The sequence below is a fragment of the Scyliorhinus canicula genome, chromosome 12, assembly GCF_902713615.1.
Source record: "Scyliorhinus canicula chromosome 12, sScyCan1.1, whole genome shotgun sequence".
In the NCBI taxonomy this organism is placed as follows: domain Eukaryota; kingdom Metazoa; phylum Chordata; class Chondrichthyes; order Carcharhiniformes; family Scyliorhinidae; genus Scyliorhinus; species Scyliorhinus canicula.
In genome coordinates this window covers 17,135,085-17,162,707 of record NC_052157.1, presented here as the reverse complement: position 1 = coordinate 17,162,707, position 27,623 = coordinate 17,135,085, and the positions used below count along the sequence as shown (strand labels likewise).

The window sequence follows — 27,623 nt, the reverse complement described above, 5'->3', positions numbered from 1 at the left end:
CAGTTCCCTTTTGAAAAGTCACTATTGAATCTGCTTGCACCTTAAATTTTGAGGCAGTGCATCCCAAATCATGAAAATTCCTCATCACCCTTCTGGTTATTTTGCCAATTGTCTTAAATTTATGATTTCTGGTCATCGGCCCTTCTGCCAGTGAAAACTGTTTCTCCTTATTTAGGCAGAGAGAAAACAGGGAATTATAGACCAGTAACCCTGACGTGGTAGTGAGGAAAACATTTGAAATGAAAAATGAAAATCGCTTATTGTCACGAGTAGGCTTCAATGAAGTTACTGTGAAAAGCCCCTAGTCGCCACATTCCGGCCCCTGTCCGGGGAGGCTGGTACGGGAATCGAACCGTGCTGCTGGCCTGCTTGGTCTGCTTTAAAAGCCAGCGATTTAGCCGAGTGAGCTAAACCAACCCCTATTTGGAATCCATTATCAAAGATTTTATAGCAGAGCACTTATAGCAGTGACAGAATCAGACAGAGTTAACGTGGATTTATGAAAGGGAAATCGTACTCGACAAATCTGCTGGAATTCTTTGAGAATGTAACTAGTAGAGTTGATGAGGGGGAGCCAGTGGATGTGGTTTATTTGGACTTTCCAAAGACTTTTAACAAAATCCCGCATAAGAGATGAGCGTGTAAAGCACATAGGATATGGGGTAGTGTATTGAGATGGATAGAAAATTCGTTGGCAGATATGGAACAAAGAGTAGGAATTACCGAGTCTTTTTCAAATTGGCAGGCAGAGTGACTAGTGTGGTACTGCAGGGATCAGTGCTGGAACCCCCAACTATACACACTATATATCAATGATTTATATGAGGGAATTAAAAGCAATATCTCCAAATTTGCAGATGACACAGTTGGGCGAGAGGGTGAGATATGGAAGATGCAGAGATCCTTCATTCTGATTTGGACAAGTTGAGTGAGTGGGCAAATGAATGGCAGGTGCAGTATAATTTTGATAAATGCGAGGTTATCCATTTTGGTAGCAAAAATGGGCAGGCAGAATATTTTCTGGATGGCCATAAATTAGGTGAGAGGAATATGCAACAAGACCTGGATGTCCTGTACATTAATCACATGCAGGGATAGCAGGTGGTAAAGAAGGCAAATAGTATGCTGGCCTTCATTGCGAGAGGATTCGAATATAGGAGCAGGGTTGTCTATCTGCAATTATACAGGGCCTTGGTGCAGCAACACCTGGAATATTGTGAGCAGTTTTGGTCTCCTTATCTAAGGAAGGATATTCTCGCTAGAGGAGTGCAGCGAAAGTTTACCAGACTGATTTCTGGGGTGGTGGGACTGACGGAGGATAGATTGAGACGGTTAGGATTGTAATCGCTGGATTTCAGTGGAATGACGGGCGATCTCATAGAAACCTATAAAATTCTAGCAGGACTAGACAGGGTAGATGCAAGAAGGATGTTCCCGATGGTGGGTGTATCCAGAACCAGGAGTCACAGTCTGAGGATATGGGGTAGACCATTTAGGACAGAGATGAGGAGAAATATCTGCACCAGCGAGTGGTGAGCCTGTGGAATTCATTATCACAGGGAGTAGTTGAGGCCAAAACATTGTATGTTTTCAAAAAGCAGTTAGACATAGCACTTGGGGCAAAGGGGAGCAAAGGATATGGGGGAAGACCGGATTAGGCTATTGAGTTGGATGATCAGCCATAATCCTAATGAATGACCTCCTGGTCCTATTCTCCATGTTAACATCCTCAAAACCAGTTATAATTTTACAGCTTGGACTTGATGGACTAAATGTCCTCCTTCTGTGATTTACTCACTTTATTCAGTCTCTCCTGAATCTTTCTTGATGTAAGGAGAATAATCCTAATTTTGCTGGTTTCTCCTGAGGTACCTCATCCTGATATCACTCTGGTGTGCAGAATTGGATGAAGTACACCAGTTGAGGCCTAACCAGTATATTTTAAGGTTCAACATGACATCCTTGCTTTTGTAGTTTGTGCCTATGTTCATAAAACCAAGGATCCAATATGTTTTCTTAAGTGCTTTATCAATTTTCCCTGCCACCTTCAAAGATGTTGTATGTAATGCCCTAAGCTGCTTTGTTCCTGCATTATTTTTAATATTGCTTGTCAATAACTAAATTGGCTTCACCCTTCTCCTCCTAATATCGCAGCATTATTCGGTCAGTATCTTTCTTGGACACAAAACTCTGATTGGAAATATCTAAATAAAAAGTCCATGTCAAGACATATTTGTGTGCTGTCCAGAACCAAACCAGTTGTATGTGAGAAATAGCTTCCACAGCAGGTACCCAATATCACTAAGGTGGGATAAGGTGGGATAACATGGGCTGGGATGTGTGTGAAAGCTCTCGCTGCACACAGTTCCATCCTCAGGAAAATATCTGCTACTGAAATGTAATTTAGAACAAAGAACAAAGAAAAGTACAGCACAGGAACAGGCCCTTTGGCCCTCCAAGCCCGTGCCGACCATGCTGCCCCTCTAAACTAAAATCTTCTACACTTCCTGGGTCCATACCCCTCTATTCCCATCCTATTCATGTATTTGTCCGGATGCCCCTTAAATGTCACTATCGTCCCTGCTTCCTCCACCTCCCCCGGCAGCGAGTTCCAGGCACCCACTACCCTCTGTGTAAAAAAACTTGCCTCGTACATCTCCTCTAAACCTTGCCCCTCGCACCTTAAAACCTATGCCCCTAGTAATTGACCCCTCTACCCTGGGGGAAAGCCTCTGACTACCAACTCTGTCTGTGCCCCTCATAATTTTGTAGACCTCTATCAGGTCGCCCCTCAACCTCCGTCGTTCCAGTGAGAACAAACCGAGTTTATTCAACCGCTTCTCCTCATAGCTAATGTCCTCCATACCAGGCAACATCCTGGTAAATGTGTTCTGCACCCTCTCTAAAGCCTCCACATCCTTCTGGTAGTGTGGCGACCAGAATTGAACACTATACTCCAAGTATGGCCTAACTAAGCTTCTATTTCATCTCTCACACTAACCATAGGTCTCTCCAATTGCAATTTCAAATTGTAGCCCCTTTTGCTGTTGGCCATTTTCATTTGTGAAACACCATGACATGTAATATTCAACAGGTGTCTTGATTGGTACTGATTAACATCATATCCCCTGGCTCTAAAAATAAATGTGAACTGCTGTAACATTGGCATTTCTTATCTTGTCTCAGCTAAAGCGATATTATGAAGCAGAGGAGGACCTGCTGCCACCTCTCAAGCTGGAAGGTTGCATCACCTCTCAGGGAGGCCAGATCTACCTCCATGAACCACTGGTGATAAAATAATTTATTATTAAATGTGTTTGTTGATGTATCCAGCGAGAAATGACTGTGTTGGAATATGAAACTTTTTTATGACTTTGTCCCCAGAGGTTGTGTTAGATACTATTCTGTCTCAGCATGGATTGGCCGTGCTAAATTGCCCCTTAATGTCCAAAAAGGTTAGGTTGGGTTACGGGGATAGGGTGCTCTTTCCAATGGCCTCCTTCTGCACAGTCACAGTCCGAGGATATGGGGTAGTCCTTTTAGGACAGAGATGATAATATTTATTACTGTTACAGGTAGGCTTACATTAACACTGCAATGAAGTTACTGTGAAAACCCCCGAGTCGCCACACTATGCTGCCTGTTCGGGTACACTGGGGGAGAATTCAGAATGTCCAAATCACCTAACAACATGTCTTTCAGGACTTGTGGGAGGAAACCGGAGCACCTGGAGGAAACCCACGCAGGCACAGGGAGAACGTGCAGACTCCGCGCAGACAGTGACCCAAGCCGGAAATCGAACCCGGGTTCTTAGCGCTGTGAAGCAACAATGCTAACCACTGTGCTACCATGCGAAATATCTTCACCCAGCGAGTGCAATTCATTTGTGCAAGACTATGACATGTAATATTCAACAGGTGTCTTGATTGGTACTGATTAACATCATATCCCCTGGCTCTAAAAATGAATGTGTACTGCTGTAGCATTGGCATTTCTTATCTTGTCTCAGCTAAAGCAATATTATGAAGCGGAGGAGGACCTGCTGGAATCCATTAGCACAGGAAATAGTTGAGGCCAAAACATTGTATGTTTTCAAGAAGCAGTTCTGTTGGTGAGGCTGGCAGCACTCACAGCCTCTGCCACCTCATCTCGGGCGTTGTTCAGGATCGGGGAGTTGCGTCTTCGCCCCCACCCTGGGGAAGTGGGTTTCCCACCTCTCAACGGCATCCAACATTTGGTAAATGTTAGCATGCTGGAACCTTGGTGGTGGTCTTCGTGCAGCCACCTTCTTGGCTGGAATGAAAGTCTGTTGAGTGGAGTGTGTAAAAGCTGCTCCAGTTTATCAGGCTCTGAACGCGAATCCCCACCCCAATGAAACAGACGGCTACAGGGCTGGGACTCATGGACTTTGTGCTGCACCATTTGCATGATGTCAATTACTCCTTGCCGGCACTCCTCATGGCAGCACGCACTTACCATGATTCTCCACTGGCGACAGCATTTAGATCCAGAACGGATAATCCAGGTTAATATCTTCCTCAACCAGCAATACTTTTTAAAAAGGATTAACTGATCACTCATCTAATTACAGTTTCTGATATGTTGCTGCATACAAAGTAGCTGCTATGTCTCGTAGAATTCTACAGTGCAGAAGGAGGCCATTCGGCCCATCGAGTCTGCACCAGCCCTTGGAAAGAGCCCTACTCAAGCCCTCACTTCCACCCCATCCCCATAACCCAGTAACCTCACCTATCCTTTTTGGACACCAAGGGCAATTTATAATGGCCAATCCATCTAACCTGCACATCTTTGGACTGTGGAAGGAAACCGGAGGGCCCAGAGGAAAGCAACGCTGACACTGGGAGAGCGTGCAGACTCCGCACAGGCAGTGACCCAAGCCGGGAATCGAACCTGGGACCCTGGAGCTGTGAAGCAACAGTGCTAACCACTGTGCTATCGCGCTGCCTTGTTTGTCTGCATGGCAGTCAAACTTTTCATAATTTCTGCTTTGTGCATTTTATTTGGTATGTGAAGGTGGAGCTACATAAATCTTTCAAATGATTTTTTGAGTGATTTTGTTTCAGTTCCTGTGACGCCATTATTTAGCCAATTCTTTTATTTTTCTTTTGGCACAGGCGCACCTTCTGTGTTGTATCCAGAACTGTTTGGCCTGGTATCAACAGTCCTTATCGCATTGCCATCGTGGTGATGGCGGCAGTGATGATGATGACGGCAGTTTTCAGCATGATTTGGAGGAACAACTGGACACAATCACTCGCAGGATGATTAAGAGTGAATTGGAAGACTTTGAACTGGTAACTGTTGTTGGTTTTGGTGCTTCACACCCACATTCCATTTCGCCCCCCTCTGCTACGTTGAGGAATAGTTGTGTAAAAGCTATTTGATCTGGGTTGTTTCTTGATTCAAATGTGCAATTAGTTGATACAAAAATATAATTAAACTGCCACTTAATCCTATTTTGGATCAGTTTCTATTGAACATGTTTATAGGGCTGCATGGTAGCATTGTGGATAGCACAATCGCTTCACAGCTCCAAGGTCCCAGGTTCGATTCCGGCTTGGGTCACTGTCTGTGCGGAGTCTGTACATCCTCCCCGTGTGTGCGTGGGTTTTCTCCGGGTGCTCCGGTTTCCTCCCACAGTCCAAAGATGTGCAGGTTAGGTGGATTGGCCATGATAAATTGCCCTTAGTGTCCAAAATTGCCCTTAGTGTCCAAAATTTCCTTAGTGTTGGGTGGGGTTACTGGGTTATGGGGATAGGGTGAAGGTGTTAACCTTGGGTAGGGCGCTCTTTCCAAGAGCCGGGGCAGACTCGATGGGCTGAATGGCCTCCTTCTGCACTGTAAATTCTATGAAATAATCAGATATTTTGATGGTCCACCAAATGATAGCATATATGAGGGAGAGATACTTTCTAATCTGGACCAATATATTACATGTGTTAGAAGTCTGGGCTTGAGAATTCACAGTCCGATTCAGACTGGAGCAAAAAAAATTAACATTGATGTTACTTGATCAACACGGCTTAGTGACACATCGTTGGTGCCATCGGAGAAGCCCACATAATAGTTTCTACAAACACTCGTTTAATAAAGATTTCTTTTCATAAAAAGAGTTCTGTTTCCTGGACAAAGATTATCTGACCCATTTGCATTTATCTGTACAGCTAAATACACCTTAGGAAATTTCCAGTTTGTAGTATAACATATGATGATCGCCGTGCCAATGCTGTCCACAAATAAGAACAGAAATGGGCTGCTCAGCTCCTTAAGCCTGACATCTTTTTAAATCCCAATTTCCTCTCTTTTCTCCATATCCCTCTCTTCCCAAGTAAGCAACCCCTTATTTTTTAAGCACTTCATTGATGCTTCATCGATAACATACCAAGGCACTGTGTTCCAGAATTCATTTTTAGCACAGTTCAGATTTTAGGATTATTCTAGATTCCCTGACCAGTGATGTGTCGTTTTGTATTTACACTTTCAATTCTGGAATTCTCTTCCAAACAGTACAGTGGGTGTACCTATGCCGTTTGCATTGGAGTGGTTCAAGAAGGCGGCTCACCACTACCGTCTCCAGGGCATATAGAACATACAGTGCAGAAGGAGGCCATTTGGCCCATTGAGTCTGCACCGACCCACTTACGCACTCACTTCCACCCTATCCTCCTAACCCAATAACCCCTCTTAACCTTTTTGGACACTAAGGGCAATTTAGCTTGGCCAATCCACCTAACCAGCATGTCTTTGGACTGTGGGAGGAAAACAGAGCACCCAGAGGAAACCCACGCAGACACGGGGAGAACGTGCAGACTCAGCACAGACAGTGACCCAGCAGGGAATCGAACCTGAGACCCTGGCGCTGTGAAGCCACAGTGCCAACCACTATGCTACTGTGCTGCCCAAAGGATATATGGATAGGCAATAAATAGTGGCTTAGCCAGCAATGCGCGCACTCTGTGAAAGAGTAATAGTAAAAGGCTTAATATTTTTAAATATTTTAATCAAAACACTAATTAATCTCATTACCTCCAGGCAATATAATCAATGTTTACCCAGTCTTTTGGTGTGACTCAGTCCCCTTATTCCTGATGTCACATCAATAAATCATCACTGGACTTGTTCAAAACTGAACAGTGACTGAACATATGTGTTCTATGTAATTGTATTACTAAAGTCTGTACAAATTGTATACTTCCCACTAGTCTAATTGATTGCTTTTCTCCAACTACGGTACAAGCTTGCTTTTGATGAGTAATGTATCTAGGCCCCTGTAACCTTTGTTCATATGTTGTTCCATGCCCCATTTAATCACCTACCATTCTTACGACCAACATTTACTGCCTCCTGCTTTGTCGCATTGAACTGCAACTGCCATTATCTCTCCATTCGTTTATGTTCATTTATAATTTCTCTTCCAACTTCACAATTCGCGATGCATCCTCGCTTTTTATTATCTATAAACTTAGATGTATGTTGCTCTGTTACTAAACCTAGGTCAGATAAGACTTGGGTCACTGTCTGTGTGGAATCTGCACGTTTGCCCTGTGTCTGCGTGGGTTTCCTCTGGGTCCTCCGGTTTCCTCCCACAAAAAGTCCCAAAAGACATGCTGTTAGGTAATTTGGACATTCTGAATTCTCCCTCTGTCTACCCAAACAGGCGCCGGAATGTGGCGACTGGGGGCTTTTCACAGTAACTTCATGCAGTGTTAATGTAAGCCTACTTGTGACAATAAAGATTATTAAAAATTTATATATAGGTGGAGGTCTACCATTGAGACTGCACCCAATCTGAGAATGCATATCCAATTCACAGTCTCCTATTTCCCATCTAGTTTCCTTTCCAGGCAGTGTGATTGCTTTAAATTCTATGTATTTTAACTTAAGATTTTTCAAATGCTTTTTCTTTTCCTGCTTTTAGGACAAATCAGCAGACTTTTCATTAATTTCCAACGTTGGCAATAAAAATAACATCTATGCCACCCTGGTAATGGGAGTGTATGAGGTTCTGATGGAACATAATTTCATAACTGGCAACTACAGGTACTGCTCTAAAGTGCTCCATTGCATTTCTGAAATTTTCTCTCATAGTGTTCATATACAATTAATTAGTTTGAAGGACGGAAACTGTTATGTCAACAAGCATGGCAGCCTTTTTACAAAGTTTTGAGATCCCATGAATAACATGATTTTGGTTGTATCAATGAGGGAGGATAGCTGGTCAGACCTGAGAGGACCTCTATGCTTAAAGTCCACCTGAAATATTGGAACAGAGGGAGTAGCTATGGTTTAACCTTTCACCCAACGGATGCTAACACCCAAGAATGCAGTACTTCTTGAGTAGTGCCCTGAAGTGTTAACCTCGGTAATATGTTCACGCCCTCGAATGGGACTTAAACTGACGTTGAGAGAAGTGATTGAGAAGTACGGTGCGTCCCGTTAAAATGGTTGCGGTATTGGCTTCGTGGCCATTTCCTGTCCGAAAATGTGTTAATGAATTGTCCGATAATGCACAAATGTTTGTGTTTGGTTTGCTTTTCTTAAAAGAAAAAGCAAAATATTTATTGCTGAATGTGATCCTACCATTTGTGAAATTTCTCTCCCTGTATGTATGAGTGCAAATATTTGCCATCTTATGAACTTCCAAATGGTTATATAGCCTTTAAATTACATAAGTGCATATTACAGTCTGTTAGAATGCATTCAGGTGTCAAAGTCCTAGAACTCTCCACCTAACTCTGCTTCATTAGTACTCCACCACAAAAACCGTAGCCATTCAAGAAGTTGGCTAGCCACCATCTTCTCAATGGTAATTAGGAATGGGAAATAAATGTTGGTATTGTCAGCGATGCCTGCATCCCATGAATGAATTAAAAAGGACTGTTGACACCTGACAAATTATTAGCTTCACATAAACAGAAGAGCCACCTTGCACCTGTGAAGGGTGGCACAATGCTTAGCACTGCTGCACAGTTCCAGGGTCCCGGGTTCAATTCCGGCCTCGGATGACTGTCTGTGTGGAGTTTGCATTTTGTCCCCGTGTCTGCGTGGGTTTCCTCTGGTGCCTCCCACAGTCCAAAGATGTGCAGGTTAGATGGATTGGCCAGGTTAAATTGCCCTTTAATGCCCAAAAAAGGTTAGGTTGGGTTACGGGCATAAGATGGAGGCGTGGGCTTAAGTAGGGTTCTCTTTCCAAGTGCCGGTGCAGATTTGATGGGCCAAATGGATTCTTCCTGCACTGTAAATTCTATAAAGCCCTAATACTTGATGAATTGCTGACCCCAGAAACTGGGGAGATAATTAGAAGAAATGTTAAAGGAAACAAATCTTCTTTATGTGATTTTGTAAATCTGCATGAATTAATTCTGCCGTCTGGTAATTGGTTGGTCTACCACACGCACACACTTGGGCTACATCTAGAGCCTTTGGAAATTGATACAAATCTGTTTACACCAACTACACTTTCCTGAAAAATTAAGGAGAAGCAAAATGACAGCATGTGTTACAAAACCAAATATTTTTTCTTTGTATATTGTTTAAGTAAATTTTTAATATTTTGTTTTTTCCCTGACCTCATGAATCATCCTTTCTTTGGGTATTTTTAGCCATATAACAAGTAAATATATATACTGTAAGAATTAATGAGCTAATTTTAATCATCTTGTAGTGTGAACAGATTTGAAGATGTTATCAGCCTTTTCAACCGTTACCGCAAGCTTTCGGACCTTCTGAAAGAGAAATCTCGGAAAGGCAAATCACCCTCATCCAGTAAAGCAGCCAGGAGTCTTCTAAGCTTCAGTTTTGTCTCCTGCTTACTGACTGCACTTTTTAGGTAATACAGACCGGCTTGCTGACTTGCAGAGTAGAAGTGTTGTATACAGCAACACTTTTGTGCATGCATGAGATTTTCCCATGTTATAGAGGAACACACATTGCTGTGTGTGTAACAGTGCGGTTTAGGTTCCGCCTCAACATTAAAAGCATCTGTGTATTTCATAAATGTAGCATTTTTGGGTTGAAGTGACTTTTACATTGTTTAACAGTCAAGACTACCAAAAACGCATGTACTTCGTTCCTTCTTTTAAGAGAAGCAAGTAATGAACTCAATGGTCAACGCTTTTTTGGCTTCTCGTGTCCCCCTCTCTGGAACAATGGTAAAACGGGCCCACTAATTCAGTTTACCTGACATTAGTGGAGTTAGCCTTTGTTGTAGTTAAGCAAACTTGCCATTAACTAGTGAATCTAGCAAAGTTGATTAATAAGGGGATCAGATGCTATGGGGAGAACAAAGAACAGGAGAAGGCAGGAGAATGGGGATGAGAAAAATATCAGCCATGATTGAATGACTGAGCAGACTCAATGGGCTGAGTGGCCTAATTCTGCTTCTATGTCTTATGGTCTAATGGTCTGAAGTTATTTTGGAAACCGATGCAGTGGTGTAACATAAAATTGGCCTGTGCGCGCTTTGAGGAAATACTCTCATTAATTATTTGATTTTCTCTTGAAATGTCAATTTTGATGATCAATATACTGGGAATAGAAACTGCGACACTGAATAATAATTCGAGGAAAAAGAAATAGATGAATGAGGTACATCTGAAAACACTGGGAAATGCATTAGTCCTACCCAAAAATTAATGTTTTTAATTTGGTTGCTATCCAACTTGCTGTTCATATCCATCATTTTCATTCTTATGTGCAAATGCGTCTGTTTCTCTTTTTCTCTTTTTATGACTCTCATTTTGATAAAACCCCACAAATCACGACTATCACTCCTATATTTAGAAAAATGAAAATGCCTCGGAGTGCAACTTACTGTACTTAATGTAAAGGGCTGTTGTTACCAAATGTCTCAGTGCTGTTCCATCTTGTATGAGGCAGGACAATTTATTACACTTTACTTTTCAGTTGAAATGTGTCACTAAGTCTTCTGTGAAAAAAATTAGAAACGCTTTGTTTCTCCTGAGTGGATTACTGAAAGCAAAGATAACTTTGTGTGTATGCACAGTGATTTCCCTGTTTTCAATTTCATTTTATAAACTTGAAGTGCTGTAAATATTACTTTTTTCCAATTAACTTGCCTTCATCTCCTGACAATAGTGGCTTTTAATAATAATCTTTATTAGTGTCACAAGTGGGCTTACATTAACACTGCAGTGAAGTTACTGTGAAAAGCCCCTGTTCAGGTACACCGAGGGAGAATTCAGAATCTCCAATTCACCTAACAAGCACGTCTTTTGGAACTTGTGGGAGGAAACCGGAATGCCCGGAGGAAACCCACGCAGACACTGGGAGAAGGTGCAGACTCTGCACAGACAGTGACCCAAGTCGGGTTCCTAACGCTGTGAAACAATAGTGCTGACCACTGCTACCATGCCGCCCATTTTTGCTGGGATATAAATGGGATTAGACTTCTTGAACCTTGCCGCAATGGCTATTTGTCTTTTGTGAGCCTAGATGGTCAGTAATGCCAGGCTGCTTATCAATGAGGGCCATTACAACCAGATCCTGTGTTTGGCTAACATCATGTGCACAGTTTCCAGCTATGGTTGCTTGCTGGATAGAGATCAGTAACAGGAAACTGGACTCACTTTTTTTCCATCCACTAATCCATGGCTACGAATGGCATTTACAGCATTGCAACTTCTACCTTGTCTGAGAACACCTAATCCCCCATGCACACACATTGGATAGTTGAACTTGGAACTTCAGGGCTGCAAGGATGGGACTGATTCATCAGGAATTAAACAGTTTTTGTTTCCCATCTTAAAAAGCTCCTGCATTATATGGTATCTATTGATCTTTGTCAAAGTACAATAATTGAACAGCATTCCTCCAGCATATTTCACCGTTTAGTTAGATCCCCATTGGGCTCAAGATGGCACAACTCAGGAATACAGAAGCAAAATACTGTAGGTGCTGGAAATCTGAAGCAGAGAATGCTGAAAATACTCTTAAGTCGGGCAGCATGTGTGGAGTGAGAATGTATCGGGTCCATGGCCTTTTGTCAGAACTGATATAGAACAAATTAACTTGGTTTTCCGCTCCTGGTGGTTGCCTGGTGATCCTGCTGGAAAGTGCATGTGTGGAATTTGGATGAATACCGAATCACCAACAACCTTGGGCAGCACGGTAGCATAGTGGTTAGCACAGTTGCATCACAGCTCCAGGGTCCCAGGTTTGATTCCTGGCTTGAGTTACTGTCTGTGCTGAGTCTGCACGTTCGCCCCATGTCTGCGTGGGTTTGCTCCGGGTACTCCAGTTTCCTCCCACAGTCCAAAGATGTGTAGGTTAGGTGGATTGGCCATGTTAATTTGCCCTTAGTATCCAAACAAAAAGGTTGGGTGGGGTTACTGTGTTACAGGGATAGGGTGAGGGTTTGGGCTTAGGTAGGGTACTCTTTCCAAGGGCTGGTGCAGACTCGATGGGCTGAAAGGCCTCCTTCTGCACTGTAAATTCTATCATTCTATGATCATGGCTGATGCGTACATCATCTCCATTTAAAGGCCTCTGCTACGTTTCCCTTGATACCTTTACCTTAAAATGTATGAATGTCAATCATATAAAAATTTAAGTTAACAATATGTGCCAGAGGTCAATGTTATAATTTCTAAATTAATTAGAATTTCTTAAAATAGCTACTTTTTTCTCTCCTCCCCCACCCACCCCCGCAGAGATAATACACAGAGCCACGGAGAGAGCTTGGCTGTGCTGCGCTCCAGTAACGAGTTTATGCGTTACGCAGTTAGCGTGGCCTTGCAGAAAATACAGCAACTCGAAGAGACAGGACAGACAGATGGACCAGACGGCCAAAATACTGAGAAAACCTTCAAACATCTGTGTGAGGTCACTCGGTAAGACAACATGTTCACACGTCTACAAGGTTACATCACATCATGGTGTATTTGTTATTTCAAAACATTTCCATGATATTATCTTGTCAAAACAGTTTAAATTTTACCAATGATAAAGGAAGGAAACGCAGCTGATGTTGTAAATCTAAAATTAATCAGGGAATGCTGCAAGCGCACAGCAGTTCAGCCAGCATCTGAAAGGGAAACGAGATTTGCTGGTTTAAGTTCCTTTGAAGGATCGCACCTTGAATGTAAAATTTTATTTTATTTTCCAAATCCTGCAACGTGTGCTGTGTGCATTTCGTGCAGCTTCTGATTTTTATTGAGAATTAAATTTACTTTTTATTGTCTACCATTCAAATTGCAACATAACTGACATTCTGTAAGTTCATAGCTGATACCAGCAAATGACATTCTGTCTGGTTTGCCGTATAGCGATTGGTATCTTTGTCAACATTTATCTGTTTGGCAGGGTTTTGCTGTGGAGATACACTTCGATCCCATCAGCAGTGGAAGAGTCTGGCAAGAAAGAGAAAGGAAGGACTATTTCGTTGCTCTGTTTGGAGGGATTACTGCGCATATTTAACACAGTGCAACACAGGTACCTGAACAAGATCCAGCAGTTCCTCAGTGCAGTAGGTTAGTGGGCATAATTTGAATTTTGTAAGATATCCTTCTTATGATGCAAGAGAATATCATGTGGGTCTGCATGTGTTACAGCTTTCAAACATTGAGTGAGTCTGATTTGATCACCCAAATTAGAAGATCACGAACCTTCAACATCCAGTCAGGTTCTTATAATGCTGTATCCCACTGGAATGCACAGGATGTTGTGTTTATGAAATGGTTCTTTAATGTAAAAATGCATGAAACACTTATAAATTAAATAATATGTAATATGTTTCACTCCGATCAATTGTGTTAGAAAGTTGTGGATTTAAATTCTATTTAATCTGGCTGACACTTCAGTGAAATACGATGCTGTGGAGGTGTCATCCTTTGAATAAGAGGTTAAATGGAAGCCCTGTTGATATAATCAGATCAACAATAAAATCCCATGGCAATATTAGAAAGAAGATCAGGGAGTTGGCCTGGTCCATATTCATCCCTCATTTGTTATTAAGCAGCCCCACTTATTGATCTGGGCGAGGCGTCTCGATTTGTCATTACCTGGCTGAGAGACCTCCTAATTGTCACAAACTGGGGTGAGGAGGCATGACTAGCTCTGTCTCTTTGACTTGCCCTCTGCTGGTATGAACAAAAGTTTAATTTAACAATGTTCTCTTTCCCTTGCGTACCTTTTCCTGATTCAATAGTTACGTTTAAAAAAGGAGCCAATTCAACCAGGCTTTCTTGAGTTAAGATAAAGTTTATTAACAACAAAAGGTAGTGGAGTAATGGTGGAACACATGCATCTACATTCATACGGATTAGAAATAAATATAAATTAAAGTTACACAGAAGTCCTTGAGTTGTCAAGAGTTGATGAGTTGCAGCCAATGCGATTCTGTTCTGTAAAGTTGGCTTCTACTGACAGATTGTTAATTTTATGATTCAGAGAATTCAGTTCCTTTTTCAAGTCACTGAATTGCCTTCAGTGTGTGTAGTAACTTCTAGCTGCTGTTCCTCAACACACACACACACAGACAAACCGGCAGGCAGCTCGAGAGAGAGGGAAGAGAATGTCAGAAGAATCTCTGGCAGTCTGGCAGCCTAGCTTTTAACCCCCGGATGTGTATTCCACCTGGTATTGTTAGGAAAATAAAGGTAGATTTTAGGGATTTATGGCATAGTTTCAAAAGGGTTTAATTAAATTTTTCTGTGTTTGGAAGGGTAAAACCTATAGTTAGATTCATGCTGGATAAAGGTGTTTGTGTGAGAGTTGGTTTCAATTACAACTGTGTTTCTATTGTGCTTAGAGAGGATTATGATGTAAAGAGAAGGGGTTGCTTAATAGCCTGGAGTCCCTTGTAAGGATAGAAAAAGCTTTTAAGTCTTACTTTTGGCTGAATTTATTGTCAGTTGGAGACAGGATAACACAACTGATCTGAGACGAGAACTCTGCCAGAAGAAAGACTGGAGAGGATGGCAGTTGCAAAGAGGCAAGCTTCCTAAAGTACAGGTTATAGTCCGGATAACCAGGGAACTGGGACAGAAAGAATGTTTAAGACTCCTGAAGTTAAGTGAACAGAGACCAAGGTATTGTTCAGAAGAATCTAAGGAAGAGCAAACAAAGGCTGGAGTTCTCCGTCCGTCGGGACTCTCTGTTCCTGCTGGCAGTGCACTCCCGCCCGCGGATTTCCTGTTGGTGTGGGATAGCTTCAATAGAAAATCCCATTGACAAGTGGCGGGAGTAGAGACATACGTGGCTGGGGGACTGGAGAATCCAGCCCAAAGTGTTCTGTGTCAAAGAGACAATTGCAGCAATCGGACTTAAAGTGGGACAGCAGCCTTCAAAGGTATATCAAACGTCTGATGCCATTTTAATACAGCCTGGAAATTGAGACGTTTGCACAGCAATCAAGTCAAATAAATCCTAAAGGAGTTGGTGTAAAATCTTGGACTGGATTTGCTGTAAAAGTGGAGTGGAAGCTTTGTTTAAAAGTGCCATTTGGAAAGCTTGGTCTAAATTTCGGGATACAAACAGCTAAGGAAAAGCATAATTATGGGAGAAGATTTGAAAGTGTGTTTTTGGGAGTGTAGTTTGGAAAATCTGCCCACAGTCATCTTGTTTGCTTACAAGGGACTTTGTTAAGAAGACAATTGTAGATTAAGATTCAGGATGCAATTCTCTAGAATAATTTCTGAGTGTGGTAGCAAGCAGGAATTGCCGCAAGCTTCCCGGCGCTCGGTCCAGCGAGGCCGGCAATGCTATTCAGTGTTAATTGGTCCACTTAACGAGGCCTCATGGGCTTCTTGCTACAAATGAAGGCTCGCCAGTTGATTCGCCGGGACCGCATTCGCCAGCACCCCGCTAATGAGGCCGAGCAGCACATAAGTTGCACTTGTTCAGCTAACCACAGGAAGCTCACAACAATGGCGCCGAGGAGACCAGTCCCAAGATTCAGGGATGCTGACCTGGGGAGGCTCCTAGAGGGTGGCTCCCATGCACCCTCCGGCAGTGAAAGACAGGAGGGATGTCCTGTTCCCCTGAGGGTTCAGGAGGGTGAGCCATTGGGCAGGCAGTGCTGCCTGGTGCCAAGTGGCAGCAGCTGTGTACTCAGGGAGTGCTACCAGGAGGACTGGCCTCCAGTGCTGAAAAAAAAATCAATGACCTTTACCAGGCAGCACGAGTGAGGGACACCAACCCCGCCCCCAACCACTTCAAGGGAGCATCCACCCCAACACACCATGTGTGACCCCCCCCCCCCCCCATCAAACCCTCCCTTCACACACCCTCTTCCCACCACTGTGAACTACACGTAGGGCTAATGATGCCCCCCCCCTCTCTCCTCAGGAAAAGCTCTCCCATAATCGTCGGAAGAGAGCACAGACAGGCGGTGGTGAGCTGGACTTATGAACCCTCACCTCCATCAGTGAGCGGGCCCTGAAGATGACGGTTGGCCACCTCCTACGGGCCCTGAGCAGGTGGAGGGGCCCTGAGCAGGTGGAGGGGCCTGAGCAGGAGGAGGGGCGCTGAGTGCTAACCAGGACCCGCCCCCTGGAGTGGCGCCGGTGGCCACCAGCTCCCCCGAGTTCCATCACTCTGATGAGGCCGGTTCTCGCAGTCAGCACATGGGACAAGGACATGTGCCGCTGACAGGTGAGCCCGGGCCCTCCAGTCTCAGAGCCTACAGAGGACACCCGCCAGGGGAATCGAAGGCCACGGAACGAGGTAAGCAGCTGTCTGCCTCCACCTCTGATGTGCATCCTGAGCAGACACCTAGACGTGGTGGTAGAGCTAGGAAGGCCAACCAAGTTGAGGATCACTGCGGACACCGGTGGTATGGGTGGAGGTTGGGGGCGGGGGTGGCACCATCAGAAGAGTGGGGACTTGTATGACACATATTAAACACATGGTTTGCCTGCCTACTTGGGATGAGGGAAGTACTCACTTAACCACGATTGCCAATTCCCTATGAACAATAACCTTCAGGCACAAAGGTTGCCCCCGGAATGGATAAACATGATCCATGGGTCAGCATGGTGGTGCCACGAGTGGTTCATCCCCCTAGCGCACTCTCGCCCTTCCAAGGTGGCCCACTCCTGCGGAGGGTCCCCCATCCCCAGCCGAACACAGGGGCGGCAATCCCACACCCCTTGCCATTGCCTGTGAGCAAATGTAGCTACTCACCTCCTTGGCTCTCCACAGAAGTCCTTCCGCCAGGTTCACATTTTTCACTTTGTGACTACTTGCTGGAGAGGCCGCTGAGTGCCACAAGGCTGTTGGATATGGGGTAGCTCTCATTAATTGTATGATGTGGTGGCTCTCGTTAATTGCATGGAAATAGGGTTTAAGTGGTGATAATTGGTTTCTCGCCATGCTACGGCGAGATCACGATTTTGTCTACAGGAGCGGGCCGGGTGCATCGCAAACTGTTTGGCGCCCGGCGCAGTTCACATTTCTGGCCTCTCCCGATATTCACCAACCTCGTTTCGCTTGAGTGAGAGCGTAACAAGGCCGCAGAATTGTGCCCCATAATCTGTGTTAATCCTAAAACTTGTGCGTGATTGTTAGGTAAGGGGGGAGTAAAGGCATTTTGTATCATAATCCAACTTACATGTTTAATAAATGGTTTTTCTTGTTGCAACTAATTAGCGGTCCCGTGACTCTGTTCCACCACCGTTTATTTTTACAAAGTAAAAATTATGGGGCCGGGATTTTCTGTTGGCTGTCGCCAAAATGGGGAAACGCGATTGGGGGTAGAATAGGTTCCAATGCCAAAATCGCGACTGGCGCCAATTTGACACCAAATCACAATTATCTGTCACCTTCACAGCGCCGTCAATGTGGTCCGGAATGCATGTACAGCAAACACCGTTTGCATGTCATTAGCGGGCCTGACCCAGTATTCTCCGGAGCCTCCACGATGCTCCATCTCAGATGGGCCGAGTTCCCGACAACACGGTTCACTTGTGTTTTTAAAAATCTTGAAACCGGCGACATGGCTGCTAAGGGAAAGAGAGGGGGTCGGAAAGTGTCCCTCATCGCCATCGTTTGCTGCCAGTTGTGCTGCTGGTCGGGGTGCGTCTGCCAGGGTCTGGTGGAGTAGAGGGGGGTGGCTAGGAGGTGGACTGTGGGGTCAGGGTGGATGGGCACGGAACACGATTGCCGCAGCCGGCATGGTAACCATGCAACTGCACACACCGCTGACTGCCCAATATGAACTTAGGTGTCCTCTGGCCCCAGCTGACCCAGCAGCTGTATGGCACGCTTCAGCACAACCAGTGCCACCTTGTTGAATGGGATGGTGTGTGTGGGGAGTGAAGTGTGCATATGTGGCTGCATCGTGTCAGCCTCCCGAGTGTCAATCACAGACCCGGTGAATCCCACACCGTTTTTCATTGGAATCGATTGTGTTCCACGTGGTGGCGATGCTAGCCCCTCCACAGTTGCTGAATCGATCCAGGTTCTGCGCCACTTTTGCTTTCGTGACAGTCCACAAATCCTGTGTCAGCATCAACACTTCATCTCAGAAACAGAGAATCCCACCCATGATCTTTTGAGCCATTCTGGGATCCTCCCGTCCAGTGGGATCGCAACAGTATGTACTCGTCTGTCAAGGTCATTATAGCCAGGCACCTTGAGATGAGATCGTCGTTATGTCCCTTTGTCTTCCAGAGATGGTGTTCAGTCTTAGAATTTTTTTTACAAGTACCTTGAACTGTCTGGAAGCACAGGAAAGGTATCCCATTGTTCTGTAGAGACCCCATGCAGCCGATCTTGTCAGTGACTAATGGTGCATTCATCAACCATTTTCGGTGTCTTGTCCATTTTTAAAAATGTACAATTTGAGTCTTTTTGAAGACCAATATTTCCATATATGACTCTGGTTTTTCTCTGTTGTCATAATACAATCAGGACTATCAAAAACAAAAGCTCAACAGGTCACTCCTATAATAAAAGCAAAATATGGCAGATGCTGGAAATCCAAAAGAAAAACAAAATGCTGGAAAGATTCAGCAGGTCTGGTAACATCTGTGGAGAGAGAAACAGAATTAACATTTTGAGCCCTTCTAACTATGGTTATTCATATGATTTCTGTTTCTGCAATCTTGTTGCACAACGACGGCTATAGCAAGTACATTTTAAAATAATGCCTTGAGATGTTTTTGGGACGCATAAGATGCTGAGTGAATAAATGCAAGTTTGTTCTTGCTTTCTGTCGTGCGTTACTTCCTTACATTAATGTTGTAAACATACTGCAGTTGTTGGCTTTAGGCACGCTGGTAAATGTGTGTAGTTTTTCCTTTCCTAAGTTCCTTGTATATTGCCATGTTTTACTATATTCGTCTGGTTCTGTCCCATTGCTGTGATTTTTATCTATTTTTCTTTAAAGTAAAAACTGATTTGCAAGATAGGAAACTTCAGTTTGAAGTCTGGTCAACGGTGCCAGTTGTGGCTAATGCAAGTACTGCCACACTACTCTAAATTAGGTAACAATTGTTGAGAATACGTGGCTTGGAGCCCAGAAATCCACTTCTAAGTAACATACTACAAACCTGCAGTTTTTAGTAACTTTTGTATTTGAGTCACTTAAACTGATCTGCATCAGCAAGTTTTTTTTAAATTTAGAATACCCAATTATTTTTTTCTCCAATTAAGGGGCAATTTAACGTGGCTAGTCCACCTAAACTGCATATCTTTGGGTTGTGGGGGTGAAACCCACAAAGACATGGGGAGAATGTGCAAACTCGATACAAGACAGTGACCCGGGGTCGGGATTTGAACCCGGGTCCTCAGCGCCGTAGTCCCATTGCTAACGACTGTGCCACATGCCACTCCCTGCATCAGCAAGTTTGATCCTGGCTGAAATCATTCAAAAGCATTCACTTAGATTTATTTTTTCTTGCTGTTGATTACTGATTTTTGATAGATTCATGTGAACTGCCGTTCATGCAGATAATTTCTTAGTTTCCAGTATTTTGGAGCAATGGCATAGTTGTGATGTTTTGATTAATTTATTCTCTTCCTCCCATCCCCTACTGCAACCATCTGCTCCCACCCCATTCATTCTTTAAATGGCCATCGATGGGAAACAAAAACTTATTTTAAGCCAGCATCTCGAATATGTGCATTTGACATGATATTGGATTATCCGGGCCAGATAAAGGGCTGGTTTAGCTCAGAGGGCTAGACAGCTGGTTTGTAATGCAGAACAAGATCAGTAGCACAGGTTCAATTCCCTTACTGGCCTCCCTGCACAGGCACCGGGAAGTGGCGACTAGGGGCTTTTCACAGTAACTTAATTGAAGCTTACTTGTGACAATAAGCGATTATTATCATTATTCAATTCCCTTGCCGAATTACCCGAACATTCACCGGAATGTGGCGACTGGGGGCTTTTCACAGTAACCTCATACTTGTGGCAATACAAGATTATTATTATCCTTTCCTCTCTTAGGGACACCTTTGTGGAGCTTTAGGGAATGTTTTTTGCAAATTAAGGGTTGGACCATTAGAAATGGTGTATGATATGTGCAGGAACTTAACAAAGTGGAAGAGGAAAAGATGATATCTATCCACCAAAACCTTGTTTATACTGCAACTAGAGCCACAGTATACTTAAGTTTCCCTTTAATAAACAAGAATAAAGTATCCTGTTCTTTTGTGTTTGAAACTGAAGCATGTCATTGGAACAGTGTAGAGGGAGTTTCACTCTGTAATCAATCCACGTTGTTACTCAGAACTTGATGGAAGAGAGGTTTGTAGCTTTTACTATTTAACAAATTTGACCTGTACTTCACCTAGGGGTGTTTGAGGGAGCATTGTAAACGTTGTCCCACTCAGGCCCCGCCCACAACCCTTTTTCCGGTACATAGGTGACTGTATTTGTGTTACTTCATGCCTTCTGCATACTTCTGGACCTGGAAAAAGTTTGCTTCCAATTTCAGCCCCTCTCTCACCTTCACACAGTCCATTTCTGACACCTCCCTTCCATGTCTTTCTCCATTTCTGGTGATAGACTGTCTACGAATATTCATTACAAGCGCACTGATTCCCACAGCTACCTCAATTGCACCTCCTCACACCTTGCTTCTTGTAAGGACTACATTCCATTCTTTCAATTTCTCCCATCTTCTTCACATCTGTTCTGATGATGCTATCTTATCTTCCATGATGGCATTTCCGATGTGTTCTTTTTCATCAGCCAAGGATATCCTCACCGGGCCCTCAACCCATGACTGACCTAGTTCCCACTTCTGCCCTTCCCCCTTCCTCCCAGAACCACAATAAGGTTCCCTTTGTCCATGCATTCCATCCATCCTCCCCATTCAAAGGTTCACCCTCCACCGTTTCTGCAAACCTATCTTCTCCTCATCTCCCCTGTCATTCCGAAAGGACCGTTTCTTCTCTGACACCTCAGTCCACTCTTCAATCACACCATACACCTCATCCCCTTCTGGCAACACCTTGCCATGCAATTGCAGGTGGTGTGACACGTTCCCCATGTCCTCCTCACTGTCCAAGGACCCAAGCACCCCCTCTAGGGAAGTGATTTACTTGCATGTCTTTCAATTTGGCCTACTGTGCTTGCTGCTCACAATGTGGTCTCCTCTACACTGGGGAGACTAAACGCAGACTGTGTGACCACTTTTCAGAACACCTTTGCTCAGTCTGCAAGCATGACCCTGACCTTTCTGATGCTTGTCATTTCAGTTCACCACCTTGCTCACATTTCTGTTTTTGGCCTGTGACGGTGTTCTAGTAAAGCCCAGCAAGCTGGAGGAATAGCATCCCTTCTTCTGATAAGACACTCTACAGCCTTCTGGACTTTCAGACCATGAGTTGGGTCCTCCATTTTGAATATGCCCCACCCTGAACCCTCCAAATGTGCCAGCCTGCATCCTATTCTCACGATTTTGCTTTGGACCAAAGCTTTAGGCTTTAATATTATAGTTACCACTCCCTTTGCCTTGTGCTCCATAACCTCTTTCTCATTTAATCCCTCCTGCCCTCCCACCTATTTTGGCCTTCTATTTCACTCCACCTGTCCCTCTCCAACTTTCATAAAATTAATTACATTTTGATCGTTCTCCAGTGCTGAAGAAGAGCCCTGTTGGACACAAAATGTTAACTCTGTTTTTCTCTCCACAGATGCCGCCAGACCTACTGAGGTTTCCCAACATTTTCTGTTTTTATTGTAGAGCTAATGTTTCTCTGCATCGAACTAATATTATCACTGATCTGGGAGTGCTTGATGCTCCCATTTTGTGCCTTGAAGATTAATAATGCGAGGTACCTGCCATACCTGTGGAACATCAACCCTTCAGAAGAGTTGAAAATGGAAAAAAAAAAGGTTTTGTCTATTTTATTTTTAGATCTGGTGAGTGACGAGGAAGGAGAAAAAGAGAACATCAACATTACAGAGAAATCAGCTTTCCATATCAGACAGTTCCAGGTAGGTTTCTTATGCTTGATGCTGCTTTTAAATCAGAACTGAGCGATTTTCAATATTGTTAATTGTGCATCTGCAGCAATCTATAAAAATTGTGGGCATGTGAGACCCCTACATTTTCCATTCACTCTTCACATTAAGATATGTTTGTTCTGATTCATTTTGCTGTCAGAGATCCCTTGTGACACAGCTGAGTGGGGATGAAGAGGATTTTAACAGCAAAGAAGCACAGCTTTTAGTGAGCATACTGTCAACACTCTCTCGGCTATTAGAACCCACATCTGAACAAGTATGTAACATTAACTCTGACAGCTCTTTCTAGTTTTTGATCGGTTTAAAGCAATGAGTCAAAGTCATAAAAAAAATCACAAGGTTTTCTCTTGTTTTGTGATCGTCAAGGTGAGGGATGTCACGACTGGTTCTCATTGCAAGTGACCAGTGACTTCAGTAAGCACTCCCATGCCTGATGCAGCTGGAGAAAGCTATATCCTGTGTCAACTCTGCCCCTCCAGCATTCTGCAGCTGCCCCAACATTAAAAGAGTGGTCTCTCCTGCAGTTATCTTAATATAGGTTCTTGGCAATTTTATCCAGTTGGGGGCAGTTAGTGATTAAGGACAATTTTTGCTCCTGAGTTCATGTCATATAACAGAACCCCTACAGTACAGAAGGAGGTAATTCGGCTCATCGAGCCCGCACCAACAGTCCAAAAGAACACCCCACCTCGACCCACTCCCCCGCCCTATCTCAGTAACCCCATCTAACTGTTGGACACTAAGGGGCAATTGAGCATGGCCAATCCACCTAACCTGCACATTTTTGGACTGCAGAAGGAAACCTGGAGGAAAACCACGCAAACACAGGGAGAACATGCAAACTCCACAGTGATCCGAGATCGGAATCGGACCCGGGTCCCTATTGCTGTGAGGCAGCAGTGCTAAACATCGTGCCACCATGAAAAACTGTACTAAAATTGTTCCAAGGATATTTCCCTTGAGCCGTTTTGCAGGTAGAGAAATTTTTCATCTTGTGATTCTGGGTTGGTTTTGAACCCTTGTTGCAGAAGTCACAGAATCATCCACTCAGACAAATTATATTTATATTATTTTTTTCCAGAAGTTACAATCATTATATATTCTGCAGAAAAGGGTATCTGTGAATCAAGTGATTCAGGATCTTTTGTAATTATGTGTGTACTTTATTACATGAGCATGAGAGATTGGTAATCCCTTGAGCCATGTTGCTTCAAGTAATATGTGTGAAATTTTAGCCTCTGTTAAGTAGTAAATAACATATTACATAAAAGCTGTTTCTGGTGCTCACTTCTGCAAGAAACCTATTTAATACTGGTGGGCTTAAGTCAAGTGTGGTAACTTACTAAAGTAATTGGATGGAGCAACATCCATACTAGTTATTTGTCCTAGGGGCTGGTTTAGCACACTGGGCTAAATCGCAGGCTTTTAAAGCAGACCAAGGCAGGCTAGCGGCAAGATTCAATTCCCGTACCAGCCTCCCCGAACAGGCGCTGGAATGTGGCGACTAGGGGCTTTTCACAGTAACTTCATTCAAAGCCTACTTGTCAGAATAAGCGATTTTCTTTTCATTTAATTTCATGTTAATTATTTGTGTTTCCATTGCCTATACTGGGAAAACTAGTTTCATAAGGCTTGGACAGCCCTGAATTTCCAATTGAACATTCTGGTTCTCCCGGCAAGTAGAAGGCCTAATGCATTGTTCAGGGAGAGAGGATTTTTAAACAGCTGAAACTGAGGGGAAAGAAAAGCTGCTCGGCTATTTTTCAGATGTCTTAACATCCTCTGCGTGCTTATCAGTTTCTAGTAATATAGCTTTATTTTTCATATAGCTTTTCCCAAGACGCAGAGGGTGCTGGTTGGTCACTTTGGCAAAGCCTGCCATCTGTTAACCAGTGTAGAGTGTTACTTTTACTGTACTTATCTAACTTGTCCCCGTGCTGTCTTGTTCTTCTGTGTGGAAAATTGCAGCAACGTTGCACAGAGGTTTAAAACAACAAAAAAGGCCGTTTTGCTTTTTTAAAAATCAGATAATATATAGAGGAGAAAATAACTTGGAAAAGCAGACAGGTACTTAAGAAACATAGTCAGCATAATGACACAGTGAACAATTTCACAAAAGTAGTCACGATAGAGGTATTCTTGGAATAGCAACACTGATTATAACCATTTTTGTACACTAAATATGTTGCTATGACAATGCCAGTTTTCGTTGGCAGGCTGTTAGTTTTATCGTGTTGGAGCTGAAAAAAGCAAAAGAAAGAGTTTTTATTTTTAATTAAACGTGTGCAAGTTTAATTGTAATCCAAAATATTTATTTCCTGTATTAATTTGTGAGGTGAAGAATTTAGTGATGATATCAGCTGAAAGTGCATCATTTGATCTACCATTAATCTGTTGTGCTTTATTGACAGTTTGGCCAAATGTTAACTTGGACTGTAAAGATTTGCAAGGAAAATAACCTAGGTAAGAGTACGTCTGGCATACATATTCAGAATGCTTAAAGATAAGATGAAAAATGTTGGAAACGAGAAACCAGTCCATCAGCATGACAAAGAGAAAAGACAAGTAATATTTCAATCGTAACGTTGCATTAGAGCCCAAAGTAGACTTGCAACAAAGTGTACTCTGTATATTCTCCGTTAAATATGGATTTTTAAAATTAGATTGATGAAGATTTTTTGGACACAAGTTCTGAATATTTCAGGTTGCTGACTTATTAGGAGAACAATAATGGCTGTGTTCTGTTAGGAGGCAGATGTGCTGGAAGTCCAATATACATTATGTATGGTGATTTCAAATGATACAGTTAACGATTTCAACTAATTAGCCCCAAATAAAACAAGATATCAGATCAATTTCTAAAATGTTATGCTGACTTCATATGTTTCTCTGATGGGGGTATATTACTATATAAATACATTGTTGGCTCCACAGAAGATATGCATTTCTGCAAGGGATTGATGAGTATGATGTTCAGTCTGCATGTGCTGCGCAAGTCTCCAGTGAGCTTATTACAAGAAATGTGCCGAGATATCCACAGTTGCCTTGGGGATATTGATCAGGTAAGAACTTTGTGCAAGGAAATATGGGACATAATTGGGATCATTTGGCCCAGTTGGGCTGTTCTTCATCCAGTGCAGTAAGCATTATCTGCACTGTCTTGGACTTGACCTATTGTTGGAACTGGCTGACCTTAGCATACATGGTTCTGCCTCAGTGAAACCTCAAATGTCATGAACTTCACAGTTAAGAACAGCCCACTAGAAACCAGAAAGGAAGCTTTCAAACACAGTTAACAATTTGTGCGGTAATTTAGTTTATATTAAAAAATTACGGCTGATGTCTAACTGTTGACAAATTCAACCACACTTTGGACAAATAAACAAGCAAGTACTGTGACAAGACAGATGTACGAGAACAAGCTTTGTTTCTCATTCCCTTCATCAGGTAATATTAATTTTAGTTTACAGCGGTTGATTAGATATGTGGATTTTAGTTATGGGTTTCGCTATGAATTTGATAGAAACCCTACAGTGCAGGAGGAGGCCATTGAGCCCATCAAGCCTGCACCAGCCTTCTGAAAGAGCACCCTATCCCCGGAACCCCATTAGGGGAAATTTAGCTTAGCCAATCCACCAAACCTGCACATCTTTGGACTGTGGGAGGAAACCCACATAGACACTGGGAGAACGCGCAAACTCCACAGAGTATCACCCGAGGTCGGAATCGGACCCGGGTCCTTGGCGCTGTAAGGCAGCAGTGCTGACCACTGTGTCGCCACGGGTGCTATGTACAAATGTACTGAAGGCACTGATACTGAAAAGCCTATGGGTCCTGACAACTTTCTGGTAGTAGTACAAAAGGTCCCGAGCTAGTTACAGCCCTAGCCAAACTGTTCCAGTATATTTACAACACTGGCATCGACCTGACAAATTTCCTCAGTATGTCTGTCCACAAAAAAATGCAGGACAAATTCAACCCGGCCAATTACCAGTCTATTCTCGATCATCAGCAAACCGATGTAAGGTGGTGTTCAAAGTGTATCAGGTGGCGCTTAGCATTAACCTGCCCACTGACATTCAGTTTGAGTTCTTTCAAGGCCACTCTGCTTCTGATCTCATTACAACTTTGGTTTAAATATGGACAAAAGAGCTTAACTCGAGGTGAGACTGACTGTCCTTGATGTCAAGGCTGCATTTGACTGGGTGAGGTATCAAGGTTCCCTCCCCGGGTGCGGTATCAAGGTGCCCTCGAGAAACTTAAGTCAACGAAAATTAGAGGGAAAACTCTCTCCATTGGCTGGAGTCATACTTGCCACAAGTGAAGATAATGTGGCTGTTGAATTCAGTCTTCTCAGTTGAGTTACTGGGTAATGTCATGGGTCCAATCATCTTCAGCTGCTTCACCAATGACCTTCCTTCCATAATAAGGTCAGAGCAAGGATGTTCACTGATTGCATAATGTTCCACAGCATTCACAAACAGCTCAGATACTGAAGCAGTCCTTGTCCATATGCAGCAAGATCTGAACAACATTCACGCTTAGGCTGAGAAGTGGCAAATAATGTTCATGTCACACTATCTCCAATAAAAGATAATCTAACCATCTCCCTCTGACATTTAATGGTGTTTCTGAATCCCCTATTATGACCAGAAACTTAACCAGCCATATAAACACTGACTAGAATAGAAAATCGGTGGCTGGGAATTCTGTGGCAAGTAATGCACCTAACTCCCCAAAGTCTGTCCACTATCTGCAAGGTTGGAGTGTGCTTAAAATATTCTCCGCTTGCCTGGATGGATAGAGTTGCAAAACGATTGCATGGGAACACTACCACCTGCAAGTTTCCCACCAACCCATACTCGCTTGGAACTATATCGCTGTTCTTTCACTGAGACTGAGGCAAATTCCTGCAGCTCCCTTCCTAACAGTACTGAGTATTCTTACACCACCTGGACTGTGGTGGTTCAAGAAGGTGACTCACCATCACCACTAGGCAGAGTTTTATAATCATCAGACTTTTATCCTTCACTTGATATTATGCTTTTCTGTGTCTGTTTATTAGCATATTATTTCTACTGGGATTGTTTTTTGCTCAGCCCATTCCTTCCATTTCCAGAAGAATATAATTGAAATGCAGAGAAGTCACGTTAAACTT

At 43.3% G+C, this 27,623-nt stretch overlaps 1 protein-coding gene across 5 annotated transcripts in view; it reads left to right on the top strand.

Annotated features, from left to right (window-relative positions):
- fanci (FA complementation group I) overlaps window positions 1–27,623 on the top strand; it is an 82,558-nt gene that overhangs the window by 30,309 nt on the left and 24,626 nt on the right. For all 5 annotated transcript variants that reach the window (XR_005462680.1, XM_038814852.1, XM_038814851.1 and 2 more), the window contains 10 exons: window positions 3,187–3,288; window positions 5,136–5,315; window positions 7,940–8,061; window positions 9,686–9,850; window positions 12,693–12,872; window positions 13,345–13,511; window positions 22,356–22,435; window positions 22,605–22,721; window positions 24,877–24,928; window positions 25,400–25,527. Coding sequence is in view for 4 of the 5 variants with exons in the window: in XM_038814852.1 (XP_038670780.1) it covers window positions 3,187–3,288; window positions 5,136–5,315; window positions 7,940–8,061; window positions 9,686–9,850; window positions 12,693–12,872; window positions 13,345–13,511; window positions 22,356–22,435; window positions 22,605–22,721; window positions 24,877–24,928; window positions 25,400–25,527 (1,293 nt within the window). In the remaining variant the exon portion in view is untranslated. The remainder of the gene's footprint in view (window positions 1–3,186; window positions 3,289–5,135; window positions 5,316–7,939; window positions 8,062–9,685; window positions 9,851–12,692; window positions 12,873–13,344; window positions 13,512–22,355; window positions 22,436–22,604; window positions 22,722–24,876; window positions 24,929–25,399; window positions 25,528–27,623) is intronic.